General features: G+C 38.5%; 1 protein-coding gene across 4 annotated transcripts in view; it reads right to left on the bottom strand.

Moving 5' to 3' along the window:
- Window positions 1–20,330, bottom strand: part of LOC100472320 (ankyrin repeat and KH domain-containing protein 1) — a 120,740-nt gene extending 100,410 nt beyond the window's left edge. For 3 of the 4 annotated variants that reach the window (XM_034656122.1, XM_034656123.1, XM_019795673.2), the window contains exon 1: window positions 19,880–20,330. In XM_034656122.1, the coding sequence (XP_034512013.1) occupies window positions 19,880–20,170 (291 nt within the window). In that variant the 5' untranslated portion in view covers window positions 20,171–20,330. The remainder of the gene's footprint in view (window positions 1–19,879) is intronic. The other variant, XM_034656124.1, reaches the window with a different exon arrangement.
- Window positions 20,331–21,672: the final 1,342 nt, after the last annotated feature.

The following is a 21,672-nucleotide window of genomic DNA, read 5'->3' as shown; positions in this document are numbered from 1 at the left end:
GCCCTAAATGTGCAGTCAGAGGAATGTGCAACTCTTGATCTCAGGGTCATGAGTTTAAGCTCCACGTGGGATGCAGAGATTACTTAAATAAATAAAACTTAAAAATAAATAAATGAATAATAAAAGGATCAAATTTTAAATATCTACAACACTTGTGGGAAAAATCTTAAGTTTCCCAGAATGAGTTGTAATTATACCTAACTATATACACAGATGATTTGAATACAGTTAGATATGCCAAAAGGCACTCAACTCTAATATATCCTTTCTCCTACCCTCTCTAAAATTTTAAAAGCCTGCCTCAATGTGGAATCGATACAAGAACAAAATATCCAGTTACGCCTATTACTTTGAGAATATTTGGGGGTTTGGTTTTGGCAGTTCATAAATATCTTAACCTGGTAAACCTGCTGAAATACATACTTTTGTAATTCAGATTGCAATGGCATTACCTCAACCAGCCAACATGGAAACCATTTATAGCGACATGGAAATACTAAATTAGACCAATTCTGTGTATTTAACATAAAAGGCTTGGTGATATAGTCCCCAAAAAACACATCTAGGAAATGGGTAAGTCCAAAATAATGTTATATCTAATTAAATTAGTCTTTATCATATAAATGAATACAGAAGCCCCCAAGTGTCTTACATAAAGCTAGAGGATCACAGAAATGTCCCCACGGCCCAATGATAATTACGTAACCCTGGATCCAGCAGCTACACTGAGCTGCAAACATAAATACTCACCTATAGTATCACTGTTTTTTCCAATGACAAGAAAGTTTATTTCAAGTCTTTAAGACTGCAGATTTTTTTTTCTATCTCCTGATTAGTTACAAAACCAAAAGGTGGAAGAAAAATGTTGAGAGGGAATCTGGCCCCAAAAAACCGTTTTTCTTTTCTAGGTAATCTTTTGTAAATGCTACAGGCAAAATACTTTATGTCTTTCCTCTGAAAAGTCTTTTCTGACCCTTCCTTCTTTAAAAAAACATGAGTATAATAGCTTCAACTAGAATTTAAACAAAGCAGGGGCAGGGTGGAAAAGGGGAACAAGAATTTTCTCCTATCTTTTTATCACAATTGACATTTCAGAAACGAACAACTGGATGGCAACAGTTACTAGGAAGATTAACCACAGACTCAACTACTATCACCTTAAAAAAAAAACAGAGTCAGTTACCTGGCCAAAATCTAGTTAGAAAAATCACTTATTAACCAAGCTATGCTGTGGCCAAAACTCAATTCCAGTAAAAAACAGCAACAACAACAAAAAAACCCGCACAAAATTTCTATCAAGTGTAAGTAAGCAGTGTTATAATTAAAACAATATTAATTAACAATATTAATGTTTTAGGTCTTAAAAAAGTAAACCACAAAATCTCACCTAAACATTTGTCAATAACCAATTGCTACCTTCTATGTGCGGCTCTTGATCTCAGGGTTGTGAGTTCAAGCCCCATGTTGGGTGTAGAGATTACTAAAAAATAAATAAATTTATAAAAAATTCTCTTTAAAAAGAAAAGAGATTTGACACTTTAAAATGGAAAGCTAAATAAAACACTGCAAACATCTGAAACATTTTTAAAAAATGTATTTGCTATATCTCTTCTCTTTTGTACAGTTTATATTTGGATAGACCAGTATGTCTTACTTTTACCCACTCCAAGCAAGCCCTCTATTTAAGTCAGAATCAGCATTTATACCATTTTAGAATGCAGGTGGTTTAAAATTGGTCTTTACTTGGAAGAGCAAAAAGTATGGATCAGTGTTCCAAGAGATAATTAGTGAAGGACAGAGCAATTTTTTTTTGTAAAAAACACAGTATCCAAAAGTTTCAGCAGTAGTATTACCACAAACATGCCCCAAGATGCTTTAAAGGGAGAAAGTAGTGAGTTGCAATTTAGGACCAAATAACGATAAATTTAGGAAATGAGTTTTGCTGATTATGTAAGACCCAATAAAATCAGCAAAAACATCTCAGAATACTGGAATGAAAAGGTGGTATTCCTTAACATAAAAACTTTTCAAGTTTCTTTCTACAAGGAAAATTGTATTCCCAATTTCAGACCCACAATCCTCTTCTTAAAAAACAGTAATGGTAACTTGGGGTTTCTAAAGTTGATTAGTTTCACATAGTACAAGAGAGAACAAGTGTGCTTTTCCTAATTCTAAGTTAAAGCTAGAGAAAATTAACTTCACTTTGCTCAACTACAAAAACTTAATTTCTAATGTATAATTTTAATACAGAATCTATTTTTTTTTATTTTTCTAATTAAAGATGGGAGAAAGGAAGATTTCCTTAAAGTAATTGCTACTTTGGGTACCTGGCTGGCTGAGTTGGTAGAGCATGTAACTCTTAATCTCACGGTCATGAGTTCAAGCCCCACCTTGGGCAAAGAGTTTGCTTAACAAAATAATAATAAAAATATAAAAATAAAAACTCTGCTGTTTTTTTTAAAAAAAAGCTACCATGAGTTAAGCACATTAAAAAAAAATTAGAGAGAGAGAGAGAGCAGGGGAGGGTATAGGGAGAGGGGGAGAGAGAGAATCTTAAGCACAGAGCCCAATTCGGGGCTCAATCTCACAACACTGAGATCATGACCTGAGCAGAAACCAAGAGTTGGAAGCTTAACTGACTGAGCCACCCAGGAGCCCCCCCCATTCAATCATCTTAACTACTCAATGAAGTAAATTAACTGGCTTTCATTTTAAGTAACTGAAACTCAGAAAAGTTAAGTGACTTGCCCAATATCACATAACCATACAGGATCTGAAGCCATATATTTTGGACTCCAAAGCTCATACTCTTTTTACCACACCAAGCTGTATTAAGTGAATCTTCTCAACAATGGAGTGTAACTAAAACAAATACTAATCAACTAAGTAAGCAAAAAAACTGTAAGTATGGTAATCTTCAGTTTAACAACAGTAGCGATGTCAGGAAAAACTTTTTTTTTTAAGACGTTATTTATTTGTCAGAGAGAGAGAGCACAAGCAGGGGAAGCAGCAGGCAGAGGGAGAAGCAGACTCCCCACTGAGTAAGGAGCCCGATGCGGGACTCAATCCCAGGATCCTGGGATCATGACCTGAGCTGAAGGCAGACACTTAACCCACTGAGCGACCCAGGCATCCCAGGAAAAAACATCTTTAAATAAAATTAAGTGTAATCAAGATTATCGAACCCACTAACACCTCTTTGGCAGAGTTCTTAAAAAGACAGACAAATCAAGTTTCATTTAGTAATTTCTGGCACCCACATTTACATTATTTCTAATGTACATTTACAACACATCTACAAAAAATTTGTGCCACAATAGGTTTTTTAAAAAGAACACTGATCACATACTTATTAGAAAAGTCACAAGGAATGAAGTATCTGGCAATTAAAGCCAAGAAAATCTTAATGTTGAAAGGATAAACTTTATATTTTCTCTATCATAATAAATGGGTAAAGGAGTCCTGGCTTCTACTCATTATCCCAAATAGAAAATAAGCATTCAACACTCCAAAGAAATACTTGATTTTAATAAGTTAAAAAGAGCCTCAAAAACCCATAAACCTCCAATTAATACCAATAAGGACAGGAAAGCATAATGACTAAGAGCAAGGACTCTTAGAATACCAGTTCATCTCTCATAGTGTGATCTTAGCTAACTTGTTTTACCTCTTTAACCTCATTTACCTCAGCTATAAAATAAGGACAGCAGTAAGCATATCACAGGGTTATTGATGAGTAAGCAAGATACTGTATCTAAAATTACACAACAGTGCTTAACACATGGTAATTGCTAAACAAATATTAGTTGCTATTATTCTTATTAATATTACCACTACTACTATCATTAAGGTCAGTCTGCCTTGCCTTCCTATACTCTTACTCTCCACTCCACAAAAATAATATAGAATTCATCATACTCATTTTAGGCTAACAAGTAACATGAGCATATTAAGCACTACAGATATATTCATTCAACATTTATTAGGCACCTACTATATGCCAAACATTCTATTATATACTGGGAGCACAAAAGTAAATAAAACATGACTCTTGCTAATTAAATAGACAATCAAATAAATGCAATAAAGTATTACAGATGCTATAATAGCTATATACAGACAACATGAGAACACAGAAGGAATGGTAAATTCCAATTGGAGTAGTAATAAAGGACATGAGTTAGAGATGACAACTCTGGAACAAGAGGTATCCAACAGGATGGGTAAGAGGCGACATCAGTGACAGCAGCAGCAGCGTATAGTAGTAGCTACAAACATGAACTTCAGAGTCCAAGATACCTGAATTAAAATACCAACTCCAGGGCAACTGGGTGGCTGAGTTGGTTAGGCACCCAACTCTTGATTTTGGCTCAGGTCATGATCTCAGGGTTGTGAGATCCAGCCCCACCCCAGGCTCCAGGCTTAGTGGGGAGTCTGCTTGGGATTCTCTCCCTCTTCCTTTGCCCCTTCCCCCCACCCTGCTCTCAAATAAATAAATCTTTAAAAAATAAAATAAAATAAAATAAAATCCCAACTCCATCATTACTAGATAGATAACTTTGTGTACATCACACAATGTCTCTAAGGTTCAGTTTCCTCACCTGTAATTTGGGACCGTTTTTGCATTTTTTTAAAAAAATTACTTATTTAAGAGAGAGAGTGAGGGGCGCCTGGGTGGCACAGCGGTTAAGCGCCTGCCTTCGGCTCAGGGCGTGATCCCGGCGTTATGGGATCGAGCCCCACGTCAGGCTCCTCTGCTATGAGCCTGCTTCTTCCTCTCCCTCTCCCCCTGCTTGTGTTCCCTCTCTCGCTGGCTGTCTCTATCTCTGTCGAATAAATAATAAAATCTTAAAAAAAAAAAATAAAAAAAAAAAAATAAAAAAAAAAAGAGAGAGAGTGAAAGACAGAGCATGAGCTGGGTGAGTGGCAGAGGGCGAGGCAAACTCCCCACTGAGCAGGGAGCCAGATGCCAGGCTTCATCCCGGGATTCCAGGAGCATGACCTGAGCCAAAGGCAGACACTTAACTGACTGAGCCACCCAGACACCCTGTTTTTGCAATTTTGATTTTTGATTAAAATCAAAATCTTCATATGGTACTTGTAAAGTTTATTTGAGAATATAGGTAAGTACTTAACCCACTGGACAATAAGCACTCAACATATAATAGCTATTATTATGATTCTAGAAGCCAGAGCAGCAGAAGCAAATTAAACCAGGGCCTATAATACCCTGATATGTTCAGAGAACTACAAAAATGTGGTATGACTAGAAACAAAAAACAAATAAAGTAGGGTAAAAAAGGATAGAGTTTAAAAAATAGAAGCCAAATCCTAAATAGCCTTGTATGCCACATCAAGCAATCTGATTTATCCTTTATCTAAGAAATGAGAAGACTTTTTGTCAAAAGAGTGATATGACTGGACTGACATTAGAGAATTTACTCTGATAGCATGGTAGAGTAAGAATTAGAGGTGTATAATCTTGAAGGTAGACAGAGCCAGGGATTACTGAAATACAGCACAGTACAGTAAGAATTAGAGGGGTATAATCTTGAAGGTAGACAGAGCCAGGGATTACTGAAATAAATGCCATGAAAGATGATGGTTTTATTTATGGCAGAAGCATTAAGGAAAGAGACCCCCTAAGAAAGGGACAAATGAACAAGATGTTAAGAAAGAACCTACAGGACTTAATGCCTGCTTAGATGTGTACGGTGAGAAGAAATAGCCTTTATGAGACATGAGGTTTCTGACTACAGTACTTTTAGGGCAATGTAATTTACAAAGATGGAGGTAAAAAAAATTGGGGTGAGGGGAAATGATGAGTTCTGAATTAAAACTGGTGATCCTGAGGCGTTTATGCAACATACATATAGTAGGCAGCTGGAAGGCCTTCGGGGAGACCGCTAAAAGGAGGAGATGGAAGCCACACGGATATTTAAGAGAAGAATGCTCCTGAGAGAACAAGCTGCAAACGCCAAAGGCTCTGAAGCAGGACATGCTTGGAGAGTTTACAGAACATAATGAAGCAGCTGTGGTTTTGCTTAAATATGAACCCAAGACGAGCTAATGCTGATGGACTTTGTATCCTTTCATTTTTAATCATTGCCCCTTTAAACTTGCCCCTTAAAAACTCATCAAACTCCTGAAGTAAGACCTCCAAACATCAACCTTTATAGTGATCATCCAACTTACACAGACAATGATCCATACATTTGCATTTAGGATCTTGGATTGTCACCAGACCATGAAAATATTAAAAGAGATACTGCAATTAAAGTACACAATGCCTTGAACACACTCAAATAAAATTTGTTAATATGTGAAAGGAGTTTGGAAGGACAAATATAATTTGAATAAATAATTTACCTTGTTTTAATAAGTTCCCTGAAATGTTCATGCTTGTGAAAAGACTGATATCTTTAAGGGCAGAGACCACACTTTTTCATCTTTGTCATTCCAAAGCCTAGCACAAGCTTCTTCAAATAGTAGGCTCTCTATAAATTATTGTCAAATAAACAAGTCCACTCTACAATACCTATCAGAATCAAACAGGCTGCCAAGGACTCTAATTTCTGAAAGACAACTTTATTTTGTATGACATGAATTCATAAAGAAGAGGTCCTACCCTAAACTAAACTTTGATTTTCTTTTCTAGAGAATGAGTGAATGATTGTAACAGATTAACCACAAGGAGATAATAATACACAACAGAAAAATACCTTTGATACTGTATGATCATATTATTCTATATTTTGTTGGGGAAGGAATAATACATCAAATCCACACACCTGATTTAAGTATAGCCTTACTTAATGCTCTCTTCAAACTAAAAGAAAATAAACTTTTCTTTATCAAATCCTAAGTGAAACAGGTACTAAAGTATAGTATAGACTCTCACTGTTCATAAAATGAAAATAACTAACAATTTAATATAATTGCAACCATTTGAGCAGTGACATCTAAGATTTGTTTTTGCAATTTAATCACATAGGTGATAACACTAGCTTGGGTGTCAAGCAAATTGTATGTTACTTAAATATTGGATTCACACGTCTTAAGTAGTTGTTAGAAGATACCAAAGGCAAAAACTCTAATTACCATGGTTTATATTTTATTCCACTTATCCATTTGTCTATTATCCTGAAAAAAAAAATTCCATTTACATTCTTCATGCAGACTATAGTCCACATCAGATGTGTTCAGATTGCAACTACAGAAACCAACCACCTCCTCCCACCGCAGTTTTATCTCCTCTCAAACATATACCCATGGTCTGTCAAGGAGAGGATACATGAAAAAAAAAAATCAAAAACTAATATTGTGACAACTTGCTCTTCTCATACCCTGGCAAACACAGGTTTAAATCACATGAGTTATCCCCCTAGTCCAACAAGAGTGTATATAAGAGGGGCAGAAATTTCAAGAGTTAGAATATTATTAATGAGGGGGAGGGTCTTTTGTATGTGACCACAAATTCTCCAGCTTACATACTCCCTATTAAACTCTTCTGAAGACCCAATCAAGAGAAGAACATATCCAATAACCTAGAATAGCTAAAACAATCTTGAAAAAGAACAAAGTTGGAGAACTTAACTTCCCAATTTCAAAACTTATTGCAAAAAGCTACAGTAATCAAGACAGTATGGAAGGAGCATAAGACATCTAGATAAACTGAATTTAACAGAAATAAACCCTCCAGAAATAAACCCTCACATTTACAAGTCAATTGACTTTTGATAAGGGTGCCAAGACAGTTCAATGGAGAAAAAAATAGTCTTTTCAACAAATGGTGTTGGGAAAATTGGTTATTCACATTCAAAAGAATGAGGTGGGATCTCTACCTTACGTTATATAAAAATTAACTCAAAATGCATCTAAGACATAAATGTAAGAGTTAAAACTACAAAACTCTTAGAAGAAAGCAGGCATAAATCTTCATGACCTCGGATTACACAACAGTTTCTTAGACATGACACCAAAGGCACAAGCAACAAAAGAAAAAAATAGGTAAATATAAAAATTGAGCTTCCCCAAAATTTTAAAATGTTAAGGACACAACTGAGTGAAAAGAAAACCAATAGAATGAGAAAATATTTGCAAATTATGTACCTGATATGGGACTAGTACCCAGAATTTATAAAAAACACAATTCAACAAGAAAACTCAATCAAGAAATGGGAAAAAGATCTGAATGGGCATTTCTCCAAAGATATACAAATAAGCACATAAAAAGATGCTCAACTTCATCAATTATTGAGAAAATGCAAATCAAAACCACAATGAGATACCACCATACCACTAGGATGGCTATATTAAAAATAAAAAAGTTAGCAAGGTTGTAGAGAAGTTGGAACCCTCATACATTGCTGATGATAATGTAAAATGGCGCAGCTGCAAAGAAAAGTTTGCCAGTTCTTCAGAAAGTCAAATGTGGAGTTAGTTATCATGGGGCCTAGCAATTAACACTCCTTAGGTATACACCCATGAGAACTGAAAATAAATGTTCATGCAAAACTTCTACACAAATGTTCACATCATCGAAATAAATGATGAACAAAATGTGGTATATCCACAAAATGGAGTATTTTTCCAATGGAGCACTGATACAAGATACAACATGTAGAAACCTTGGCAACAATATGCTAAGTGAAAGAAGTGAGATACAAAAGACCTCATACCACATGATTCCATTTATATGAAATGCCCATGCTAAGCAAATCCAGAGACAAAGGCATATTAGTGATTATCAGGGAATGCGGGGTGAGGGCAGGAGGATGCATAGGAAATGACTGCTAATGGGTACAAGGTTTTGTTTGGGGCGAAGGTAATAAAAATGTTTTCAAAAGACGGTGGTAGTTGCACAACTTTTAAATATATTAAAAACCACTGAATTGTACATAAAGAGTGAACCTGTGATACGTGGATTACATTTCAATTTTTAAAACTTTGGGAATTTGAATTTGAAAAGTACTTTGGAAATTTGTTCAATTTCCTATTTTGATAACTGCACTGTGGTTATGTAAGAGAATGTTTAGGTAATGTACACTGAAGAATTTAGGGGTAGTGACGCATGATGTATGCAACCTATTTTCAAATGACTCAGAAAATAAATTATTCCTTTATTTGTTTATGGAGAGAGAGAGAATAGGACAATATGAACACAACTGGTGAGTCTGGCTAAAGGATATATGGGGGGAGTTCCCTGTACTATTCTTGCAACTTTCGAGTAAGTTTGAAATTACATTAAAATAAAAAGTAACAAAGATAATATATCCAATATGACTATTGCCCCTTTTGGGATTGCTCTTTGATAATGATAGTTTGTTTCACCTATGTTACTGAATTTAGCCACTGTGCAATTTTTAAAAGGCAAAAATAAAAATGTAAAGATATAGCAGAAAAATAAGTAAACAGAGAAAAAAATCAATTAGAAACTGGTAAGAGCTGAAAGTCCTTCCAAAGTGTACCACTCAAGGTATCAACTGACAAGGTCAAATCTTTACTTTCTGACTGAGATTTCATAAAATGCTTACATGAAAATTTTTTCAATTCTACATCATTAAAGAAAATACTAAGGTTCATTTTCATTAATACCATACTGAGATAATTTTTTTAAACTGAACTCACGCTAGTTATATAAAAGATAAAACATATTCTTCCTAACATTTAATCAATATAAGAAGCACTGTGACCAATCACAAGTTAGTTAATATGAGAATGAGTCAGGAAAAAATGAGGATTATATTTCAGAAACATCTACTCATCTACACTATTCCATGTTAACTGGGTTCAATGCCTTTAGGAAAGACACCACTGAGTGCTCATACAGCCTCTCCCTATTATAGATGATTTTTATTATTTGTCAAACTCAAACCTTTTGATTTGCTAATATCTAATATGATAAAACAATTACATTAAGATTTCTTTAAAGATTTTACCTATTTATTTTGGGGGGGAGGAGGGACAGAGGCAGAAGGAGAGAGAGAGAAACCCAAGCAGACTCCACGCCAAGCAAAGAACCAACGTGGGGCTCAATCCCACAACCCTGAGATCATGACTCAAACTGAAATCAAGAAATGGACACTTAACCAACTGAGTCACCCAGGTGCCCCCAAAACAATTACATTAAGATTTGCATTAAAACAGGGGCACCTCAGGGTGCCTAGGTGGCTCAGTCGGTTAAGCGGTCTGCCTTCAGCTCGGGTCCTGATCTCAGGGTCCTGGGATCGAGCCCCACACCGGGCTCCCTACTCAGCGGGGAGTCTGCTTCTCCCTCTCCCTCTGCCTGTCTCCCCAGCTTGTGCTCCGTCTCTCTCTGAAATGAATTAAAATCTTTAAAAATAAATAAATAAATAAATAAAATTAAAACAGGGGTGCCTGGGTGCCTCAGTCAGTTAAGTGTCTGCCTTAGGTTCAGGTCACAATCCCAGGATCCTGAAATCAAGCCCCACATTGGGCTCTCTGCTCAGTGGAGAGCCTGCTTCTCCCTCTCCCTCTGCTGCTCCCCCTGCTTATGTGCTCCCTCTCTCTCAGTCTGTCAAATAAATAAATAAATAAAATCTTAAAAAAAAAAAAAAAAGATTTGCATTAAAACTTGTTCTTACTCAGAGAGATCTACAGATTCAATGCAATTCCTACAAAAAGCCCACAGGCAATTTTGGCAGAAATATAAAGACTCATCCTAAAATTCATGTGGAATTTCAAAGGACCCTGAATAGCCAGAACAATCTTGAAAAAGAAGAACAAATTTGAAGGACCAACATTGCCTGATTTCAAAATTTACTAGAAAAGTTACAGTAATCAAACAGAGTGATGCCAGCATAAAACAGACATATAAACCAAAGGAATAAAACAGACAAGCCAGAAATAAACCCTCCAATATATGGCCAATTAATTTTCAATGAGGATGTCAAGACCAATCAATTGGGAGATGATAGTCTTTTCAACAAATCATGCTGGAAAAAATGGATATCCATATGCAAAAGAATGAAGTTGGACACTTGACCTTACATTGTATACAAAAAATTAACTCAGAATGGATCCAAGACCTAAATTAAGAGCTAAAACTGTAAAATTCTTAGAAGAAAACATTAGAGAAAATCTTCATGACACTGATTTGACAATAACTTCATGCGTATGACACCAAAAGTACCAACAAAAGAAAAAATAGGTAAATTGGACTTCATCAAAATTAAAAACTTTGAGGAATGAAAGGACACTAATAACAGAGTAAAAAGGCAACTTATGGAATAGAAAAAGATAGGTGCAAATTATACACATGATAAGGGATTAATACCCAAAGAACATCTACAATTAAACAATGAAAAAGAAACCCAACTGAAAATGGGGATAGGATTTGAATAAACATTTCTCCAAAAAAGATATACAAATGGCCAAAGGCACATAAAAAGATGCTCAATAACACTAATCATTAGGGAAATACAAATTAAAACCACAATGAGATACCACTTCACACATATTAGAATGGCCACTATCAAAAACAAAAACAAAATAAAAAACAAGTATTGGCTAAAATGTGTGGCAACTGGAACCCTTGTGCAGTTCTGGTGGGAATGTAAAATACTATAGCTGCTATGGAAAACAGTATCCTGCAATCCCACTACCAGCTACATACCCAGAAGAAATGAAAGCAGGGACTTGAACAGGTATCTGTACGCCCATGTTCAAAGAAGCATATTCATAATAGCCAAAAGGTAAAAGCAATCCAAGTGTCCATCAACAGATGAACGGATAAACAAATGTGGTATATATACACAATGGTATAGTATTCAGCCTTCAAAAGAAATGAAATTCTGACACAGGCTACAACATGGATGAACCTTGAAGACATAATGCTAAGTGAAACAAGGCAGTCACAAAAAGGGAAACACTGTATGATTCCACTTATTTGACGTACCCAGAGTAGTTAAATTTATAGAGAAAGAAAGCAGAATTGTGGTTGCTAGGGGGTGGGGAAGGGTAGCTGGGGATGGATACAGAATCTGTTTGGGAAGATGAAAACACTCTGGAGATGGCTGCTGGTGATGGTTGCACAATAATGTGAATGTACTTCATGCCACTGAAGTGTACGCTTTAAAATGGTTAAAATGGTAAATTTTACATATATTCTAAGATAACTAAAAAAATGGTTAAAATGGTCAATTTCGTCTCTGTATGCTTTACCACACACACGAAAACAAAAACAAAACTTGTTCTCAATCTAACTGTCCTCATTACGAACTGTTAAATCAAACTTACCTTGGCAACTTTATAATAAACTGCTCTCCTGTACAATTCTTTGGTTCTTAAGGCTAATCCCTGGGGGTATGCTTGCCTTTCTCTTTTCAAAATTGCACACTAATGCAGGTAAATCAAACAGCCAGGATGCACTGGGATATCTACTTAAAAAAACAAAAACAAGAACAAACACCCTTTCTACTGCTGAAAACATCCAGTAAGGGAAAAACTTTATGAGAACAGAAATGTATGTAAAGGAGGAAGATCAAATGTGCTCTTTGGCAAACAGCTGCTAAATTTCAGTCTAGCAAGTAAAATACAGCTTTATATACAACTTTACTTTCTTCCTGGTTTAAAGTTGGCCAAAAAAGGGTAAGCCAGTCAATCATCACAAGGCAAATGATCTTCATTCATGGGAACTACACACCATCATTAACTACCAAGAGAACAGCAAGCAGATTTCAATTTCCACAAATTAATTAGAGTGTAACAATACACAAAACCAACATTTTCCATATGGCAAAGGTGCAAAGCTGGGTATATGCCTTTCTATATCAGTGGTTTTAATATTTACTTAATTCTTTTAAGATGAATGATGACAAGAATTGAACTTTTCAAATAAGTTCAATTACAAAATTATCTTAGAATAGTGCTCCTCCTGTACTCAATGGTACACTTTTAACTGCCTTCTTAATATACTGATCTACACAGCAGTCACCAATTTCATTAAATAACATAAAACTTTTCCAACAAGGTCAACTATGGATTATGTGCTAGTTTGAGATAGGCATGTCTTAAGCAACTAATTAAATTCATTGGTACAATGCACCAGAAAAGAAACAGTCAGCAGGACAAGTAAGATAACTAGAATGGGAGTCAGACGACCTATTTCCTACCACGAATTAGCTGTGTTATCCTGGGCAAGTCACTTAGCTCAAGTATTTCCCCACATGAAGTTTCTAATTTGGTATTTTGTCAAATATGGATATTTTTAAAAATTCATTTCGTAACAGTAAGAAAAGCATTATCTTAAAATAGAAAATTATGGAAAAATAGCTTTACAAGAAGTTCACTACACTGTCCTTACATTTCTCATTTCACTTTAATGAAAACTTCTACAGGGACTAAGCAAGCATTTATTGGAGAAACAGTATTTTGTAACCCAAAACTGCCTATTTCTTAATCTGAAGAAGCAAAATAATAGCATGGGTTCTGGATTCAGCACTAGATTCAAATCCTAGCTTTACCACTTACTAGATGTGTAACATTTTAACCAATTTTTTTTTGTTTGTTTGATGGATTCATCATTTCCCTGAGCCTACATTTCTTCATCTATAAAACTGCAGATACCATGGCACGCCTGGGTGGCTCATCCGTAAAGCGTCTGCCTTCGGCTCAGGGCGTGATCCCTGAGTTCTGGGATCGAGCCCCACATCAGGCTCTTCCGCTGGAAGCCTGCTTCTTACTCTCCCACTCCCCCTGCTTGTGTTCCCTCTCTGGCTGGCTGTCTCTATCTCTGTCAAATAAATAAATAAAATCTTTAAAATAAAAAAAAACGCAGATATCTACCTCAAAGGGATGCTGAAACAATTAAATAATGAGAGTATCTAGTACAGTACTGGCATATAATATGCATCCAATAAATGGCAGCAGTTACCTAAAAATGAGATGAGATAGAATTATCACCAAGATTCTATGACTTTATAGACAAGCAACAGAAAACTATAAAGTTCAAGATAGATAGATATATTGAAATAGGGGCACTTGGGTGGCTTGGCTGGATAAGCATCTGCCTTCGGCTCAGATCATGATCTCAGAGTCCTGGGATAGAGCCCCATATAGGGCTCCTCGCTCAGGGGGCGTCTACTTGTCTCTCTCCCTCTACCCGTCCCCCTGCTGATGCTTGCTTGCTCTCTATCAAATAAATAAATAAATAATCTTAAAAAAAAAAAAGAAATAGTTAATTTATAATGGGTAAAAAAAGGGAATTGATTTTATTTCTTATACCTTTGGTTACGTACATAGGAAGGTAAGTTTGGCAAAAAACAAAAAAAAAGGTAGGCTCCTCATTTCTTTTCTTTTTACTTGCCAATTCAAGACTAATACTTTTCAAAAACTGCTTTGCTTTCTCTTTAAAGCAAAATATTTTATATACCTACTCTATCATTGAATCAGAAGGCCAGAATTGGTTTTCAGAGGTTATCTAGCACATTATCACATTACTACCACATAGGCTCAGGAAGGAATGTGCTTAAACTCATCTGCAATGCTTTGTTCTTAACATGTTTTATCATTCTGATTAGAAAAAGTTTAAATTTTTCTCAAATTTACCACTTAGAAATATCACATATACAATGTTATTTTTTGTAAAATAATAGGGAAAACAAAACTACATTTGTATTTCCATAAATTCTGAAAGGAAAAAAAAAGACATTAAAAGTGTAGAGGCCAGGATACTTGGGAGGGGTTAGTGCAAGATTTTTCACTGTATTTGCCTTTATGTCACTGTGACTCATAACTCTATGCACGTAATCACCCATTGAAATGTACAAATAATAACCATAAGAAAATCCTACATCCTTCAAGTTTCACAATAAGGTTTTCCTCCATCCAAATCTAATCAACTCTGGTTTGACCCATAAGTATGGTATATAGCCATACTTATCAATACATCATTTTATATGTAAAGTCTTAAAGCTTTACAGAATGAAATTTGTGTAAGGTTGATATTCAGGCAATATAACAAATTGTTACAGTAATAACATGTAGTTTTTCCTTCTAAAAGCGTTTCCAATGTCTCCAAAGTTTGCTCACTAGAGTACAAAGTTATATTTTCTATTTTATCACTAGTATTGGTAATTTATGGAATAAAACACTCTCTACCTTGAACAAAGTCCCCATAAAAGTTTTTTAGAAATTTATTTTCATGGACAATAAATTTTTCAAAAATAATATAGTATTTTAAGTGACAGTTGCTCAAAATGATAGATTTACCACAAAAAATTTATAGCATTAAACCTTTCAGTACCCTCTTTCAATTTCTCTCTTGTCCAGATTATAAGCATAAGCCTTGAGATGCTATTAAAAGCAGTGACTCACCTTGTTTACCTAAAGTTTGAATACAAAGTATTCATGACAAAATTGCCATTCCTGCCGATAAGAATGGACTCTAGACCAGGTGGTTCTCAACCAGGGGTGATTTTGTCCCCAGGAGACATTTAGCAATGTCTGGAGACATTTATGGCTCTCACAACTGGATGGGTTCTACTGGCATCTAGTGGGTAAAGGCCAGGGATGTCACTAATGCACAGGACAGCCTCTAACAATAAGAATTATCTGCACTAAAATGTCAGTATGTTGCTGTTGAGAAACCTCGCTCTAGATTATAGATTGTATGTAACTCTAAAGCAAATGATACACCTCCTCTTCAACGAGAGAAAATCAAAATGGAAATTCTGTATGGCTGTACTTTTGCCTCTAAAAATAATTTTCAAGGAAAAAAAAATTCCCTACAAAGCTTTTGCTATAATTTGCTATAAATTGCTGTATATAGTATTTGTGTGCTTCTACCTAATTATAAATAAGGCACCTGCCTCAAGATAAGAAAAAAACTTCTATGATATAAAGCTATACTGTGTAATTGGGTATCCGTCTTTAAAGTGTGTGTATATAGGGGCGCCTGGGTGGCACGGCGGTTGAGTGTCTGCCTTCGGCTCAGGGCGTGATCCCCGCGTTATGGGATCGAGCCCCACATCAGGCTCCTCCGCTGGGAGCCTGTTTCTTCCTCTCCCACTCCCCCTGCTTGTGTTCCCTCTCTCGCTGGCTGTCTCTATCTGTCGCATAAATAAATAAAATCTTTAAAAAAAAATTAAAAAAATAAAGTGTGTGTATATAAACAAATAAACACACATATGTAGGCTTATATAGGCCTAGAAAATTTACTGAAAAAATTGTAATATTGGTTATCACTGAAGAATGGGATTTGAAGGGTTAGTGGGGATGAGAAGGACTTTTCGTTTGCACCTTATATCTACTACTTACACTGTTGAATTTTTCAACATGACACTATGACTTTTATAATTTTAAAAGGAGGGGGCACCTGCGTGGCTCAGTTAGTTGAGCATCTGCCTTCCGCTCCTGTCATGATCCTGGGGTCCTGGGATTGAGCCCTGTGTCACCTTGGCCTCCCTGCTCTGCAGGGAGCCTGCTTCTCCTTCTCCCTCTGGCCCTACCCCCCAGCTCATGCTCTCCCTTTCCCTGTCTCTCTCACCCTCTCACTCTCTCTCAAATAAATAAATAAAATCTTTAAAAAAAATTAAAAGGAGAATATCATGCATATATATGCATATATTCTTATGACAGAAAAATTAACTCATAAACCTCACAGAAGTCTTTTCTTTAGGTATTTTCTTCTTTTTTACTTGCTTAAAAAAGACTACAAATCTAAAATCAACATTTAAAAATTATTTTTTTAAAGAATTTTCAACCTGATCTCCATTCTAAACAACAGTATGTTTCAATAGGATCCAATGCAAGTTCTGATTTCTATTCAAGGCCTTGGACAGCTAAGGAACATTCTTGCTATGCCTGAAGAAATACAAAACGGATATTTACCAATGTTTAAAAGAACAAGAACCAAAGATGTCAAATGGTGGCATTCTCTAAGCTACCATAATTCTAATAAAAAATTCACAAAAAGACCCAAGGCCATTCCTTAAACTAAAAGGTCTTTTGACTAAGCCAGCAAGGGAAAACAGCTTGCTTTTTCTTAGCTATTGTCTTTCATAATGAACGAAAAAGCGGTCCTTAGAGTATCTATGCCTCTGTAAACCCAAATGTATAAGACTTCAACTAACTCCAGAGCAAATAAACTAGGCCTCCACATTTCTTATTTATTTCTCACCAAATCCTGCCTCATTTGGGGAACAAGACAAATTTCACTCACAAACTATAAAATAACTCATTATCTCTCTGGATGTCCAGATTCTAAATACTTCGTTCTAAAACATCAAGAGAAGACAAAAATAAAGATTTTAGTATTATTCATCAAATGCCAACTGGGTGAGTGTTTTTTGAACATTATGATCTCTTCATACTAGAAATTCAAAGGCAATGATAGGGGAGAAGACAGCTAATCCTTCAAAAGAGAAAAGAAAAAAAGGAAGAAATCTGCTTGGGCAAAACAGGTCCTTTCACTCACAAACACATAGGCTATACTCTACCACTCATACTGTACAGCAAAGACTACATACTCCAGGAATTTCTTCTCCACATGATATGGGAGAAAGATGAAATAAAAACAAAACTTCCTTTTTCTACAGGTTAAGAAAGAATCTAAATGCACCCTGAGTATCACCTTAGACTATGATAAAGTCTCTGGGTATCCCAGACACATTCATTCCAAAAATGAGACTCACCCATATAAACTTAATACCTAAATCCTTTTTAGCACAGAAAACTTAAGTAATGGGAAACTAAGGAGTCCTACCACTGACCTAAATGGGTACAAGAATCATCAATAAATAACTTACACGATAAACATCAAAAAACCAAAAAGGTGTGGATTCTGCTCACAGCTTTAATCACGTGGTATGGGGAATCCAAATGAAATACAGTAAGCTAGAGAAAGAAAGAGAGACTGTGTGTGTGTATGTATGCATGTGTGTGTGTGTGTGTGTATACAAGCCTCACAGAAATGGTTATTTCAAAAGCTCATTTCCCAGATATAATACATGAGCCAAAAGAATTAGAAATTCATGGGGCGCCTGGGTGGCACAGCGGTTAAGCGTCTGCCTTCGGCTCAGGGCGTGATCCCAGCGTTATGGGATCGAGCCCCACATCAGGCTCCTCTGCTGTGAGCCTGCTTCTTCCTCTCCCACTCCCCCTGCTTGTGTTCCCTCTCTCGCTGGCTGTCTCTATCTCTGTCAAATAAATAAAAATAAAATCTTAAAAAAAAAAAAAAGAATTAGAAATTCATGACTTTGGAGGTTCATTAGCACTCTACCTCTGAAAAAACTTAAGAATACTATTTATGTAAAAGTGAATTAGTGATCTTTCACTTTACCTGTGATAATTATGTAAAAATGGTCCAGAAAACCAAGGACATTACATTTAGACCAAAGCAAACCTTTTCAGTCTCTCTTACAAGCTTTAAAAAAAAAAAACAAAAAAAAACAAAAAAAACCACTCTAATCTTTAAAATCTAAAGGTATTCCCACTTTATTTTGTAGGTAAAAAGCACATGTCTTTTAGGTTCCTCTCTCATCAATCTTCATTGAAAGGATGAAAGAAAGTCTTCCATAAGCATAAGAGTGGAGGTACTCCAGAGACTCTCCCCATAACTGCCTACTCAAATAAAATCCTGTCTCACTTTGACTTAGAAGTTACTTCTCTTAAAGTGAAATTCAAAGATACAGACATTCAAGGGACTATCTTCCTTACATCCCACACACTGTTTTTTCCAAAGCAAAATGCCAGAATGAAAATGTACTAACGTTTTAAACTAAATGAACCCCTGTTCAGACATGGTAAGACAATGGTAGAATGGTAAAACAATGCACTAACTGTATTCTGCAACCCACAAATAGTTTCTTATTCCTCTCAAATACAACAGTCAGGATAGCTGTACACAGAGAAATCTCTGTACTTTAACAGCAAGATCAGAGGCTAAAATAATTGGTCATAGGGGAATGAACGAGGCACCTTAGAACCAAAATAGAATACTCTGGGCACTCAGAATAATAGCCATCAAAGAACAGTACTATATCCAAGCCATGGACTAGAGATAAAAGTACATATATAATATATCTCCCTTTCCCCTAGGGCCCAAAAGACGACGATGCCTTCTATCCCAGGTTGCTCAGACCTAAAAAGGCACAGTTAAAAGTTAAAGAGTTACAAGAAATGAAGGACCTATCATTAATTGCTGCAAAAGCTGTTCAGTGTTTCACCTTCTCCAAGCCTTAAAAAATACAGACTTCAGCTATCCAGCTATTCTGAAGTTCAAAGATGCACTGGAATTTCCTTTTCCTGTGTATCTTCACAAAAGGTCCTAGGTGCAAGACTCACGTGCTTTCTCAGGGTAAAAGCAGAGAGCTTCTTCATACTAACCTGTCTCAAATTAAAAAAGGAAATTAAGAACGCTTCTTTCACACACAGGTAAGGCGCAGGGCAAATAAATGACAGACAACTCAACTTTGGGGACAGGCATATAGTGGAAATGCTCTTTCAGCTAGCAAGCTCTGGCTCTGTCTCAGTCTCTCTCTCTCCCTCTCTAAGTCTCGCTCGCTCTCTCAGTACCAAGGGCAGGGACTCTGGCAAGACCCCGCCCCCCCATCTCCAAAGCGGGGTGGGCGGGAGGTAGCCAGAGGAGTCCTTGTTCCCGCGCGAAGCTTAGAGACCAAAGGACTCCCCATTGTGGGTCTACGGATGGTGACGGGAACCGGTCCGGCTCCAGCCGCCGGCTGACGAGTAAGCTCAGGGCGCACTAGGCCCGCACCGCTGCCACTGCCGCCATGGAGCCAATCGCTGTCAGAGAACGGCTCCGCCCGGGGAGACAGAGGGTGGCCCGGGCCCTGTGCCGCCCCAAAGCGAGTTCATGCCTCACACTGAATGGGAGGCGGGGGTCCTGGAAGCGTACCTCGGACACCTCGTCCTCGTCGCTGCCAGAGGCACCACCTCCACCCCCGGTCCTCAGCACTGCAGCCGCCAACTTGAAATCCAGCGCCGCGTCCCCTCCCGCCGCACCGCTGCCGCCGGCACCGACTCCCGGCGCGGGCCCGGCCTCCCCAAAGAGTCTCACGGTGCGAATCCCCAGCCCGACCCCTCCCGGCGGAGGCGGCTCCGAGGCCCCGGCTGGGGCGGATCGCGGAGCCACCGAGTCCAGGTCCTCCTCAAAGGAGGTGCCGCCGCCTCCGCCATCGGTCAGCATGGTTCGCACGCGGAGCCGGAGACGCTGCCGAGTCACTCGCAGCCACCGCCGCCGCCGCCGATCCCGGGAAAGAGAGGAACAGCAGGAGGAAGAAGCTTCTCCTTCCCCCCGTCCCAGCAGCGCCACTAACTTCTCACTGCCTAACCTGCTGCCTCCCGCCCCCCCCACTCGCCACTGGCTGCAGCTCCCCAGCGGCTGCAGATCATTGGCCAAGGTGACCCGTCGCTCAGGCTCTTCGTCACGCGCCGCTTGCTGGCTCGCGGCCCCCAAGCTGCGTTGACCCGCGCAGGCCTAGGCGGTTGCGAACACCCGCCTCCTAGTCCCCACGCTCCGACTTCCGGTCTTTTTCTACGTCTATTGGTCAACCTCTGTAACTATCGCGTCACGACCTTAAAGTGGATTAGTTCGCCTTGTGGTCAGTCATAGTGACCCCTAACAATGGAAGGCTTCATTGGCGCCATAAAGTGTCGATCACTTTGTCACAGGACGTCGCGTGGTACAATTGGCCCGCAATAGTACCATTCATCCCGCCCCCATCTGAGGTGACGGGAAAGGGTTGGGGAATTTCCACTTCTGATTAAAATGACGGCAGAGGTGACGACCCGCAAGCATTGGTAAGATTTGGAGTAGAATTCACCCTGAGTTTGGTGGGGCTTATATGTCAAGGATGCACGAGGCACGGAGGTTACGAAGCTCCCACCTGTCGCTCTCCGCCAGACGCGGAGACTGCGGCCGGAGAGTTGCTGCACCGGGATTGGAGGAAAGAAGCAATCAGTCTCATCTAGTCTCCACCTTCCTGACAGCCCGTGGTTGGAGGAGCCGAACGTCAGTCACTAGAGCGGTCGCCACCTCTGGGACAGGTGAGATTGTGTAACCCGTGCCTCTGGCTCTCTGGGCGGGTGTAGGGGGTCGGAACAGGCGAGGAGGCAGGGCTCTTCTTGCTTGGCGCCTCCAGGCTTTCTGAGTGGAGCCCAGCGCGCGAAGCTGAGGGGACCAAGGGGGCTGCTTGGGACGGCCGCCCCGAGGCGATTCGGCCCGCCTGCGTGCGGGGACGTGGCTGGGCGCGGCAGTTCTACAACCTGCGGGCGGGATGGCCCCGCGGGGCGACGTTCTCTTGCTTGTGGAAGGTGGCGGGCCTGAGGGCTGGACAGCGCCATGCCTCAGTACTGGGAACTGTCCCACCAAGGAAGGTGGGAAGGCCGCGGAACAGCTCAAGGAAATCAGACCTAGGGCTGAAAGCGGTGTTAAGAGTGTGCGCTCTGGAGCTGTTAAGAATTCTGGTGCCGCCACGTATTTGCTGTGTGACCTACTGGCGTTTTGTGTTGAATCTCTGACTTTCAGTTCGTTCATCTGTAAAATGGGGCTAATATCAGTAAGTCCCTCATTGCGTTGTTGTTGTTATGAATACATTAGATAACAAACATAAGGCGGTTAGCAAAGTGCCAAACTTAAAGACCCATTTTGGTTAGTTAGTCTTTCTTCAGGAGTCCTCCACCTGCCCG

Source organism: Ailuropoda melanoleuca, chromosome 3 (genome assembly GCF_002007445.2).
Source record: "Ailuropoda melanoleuca isolate Jingjing chromosome 3, ASM200744v2, whole genome shotgun sequence".
In the NCBI taxonomy this organism is placed as follows: Eukaryota; Metazoa; Chordata; class Mammalia; order Carnivora; family Ursidae; genus Ailuropoda; species Ailuropoda melanoleuca.
This window is presented reverse-complemented; position numbering and strand designations above follow the sequence as displayed.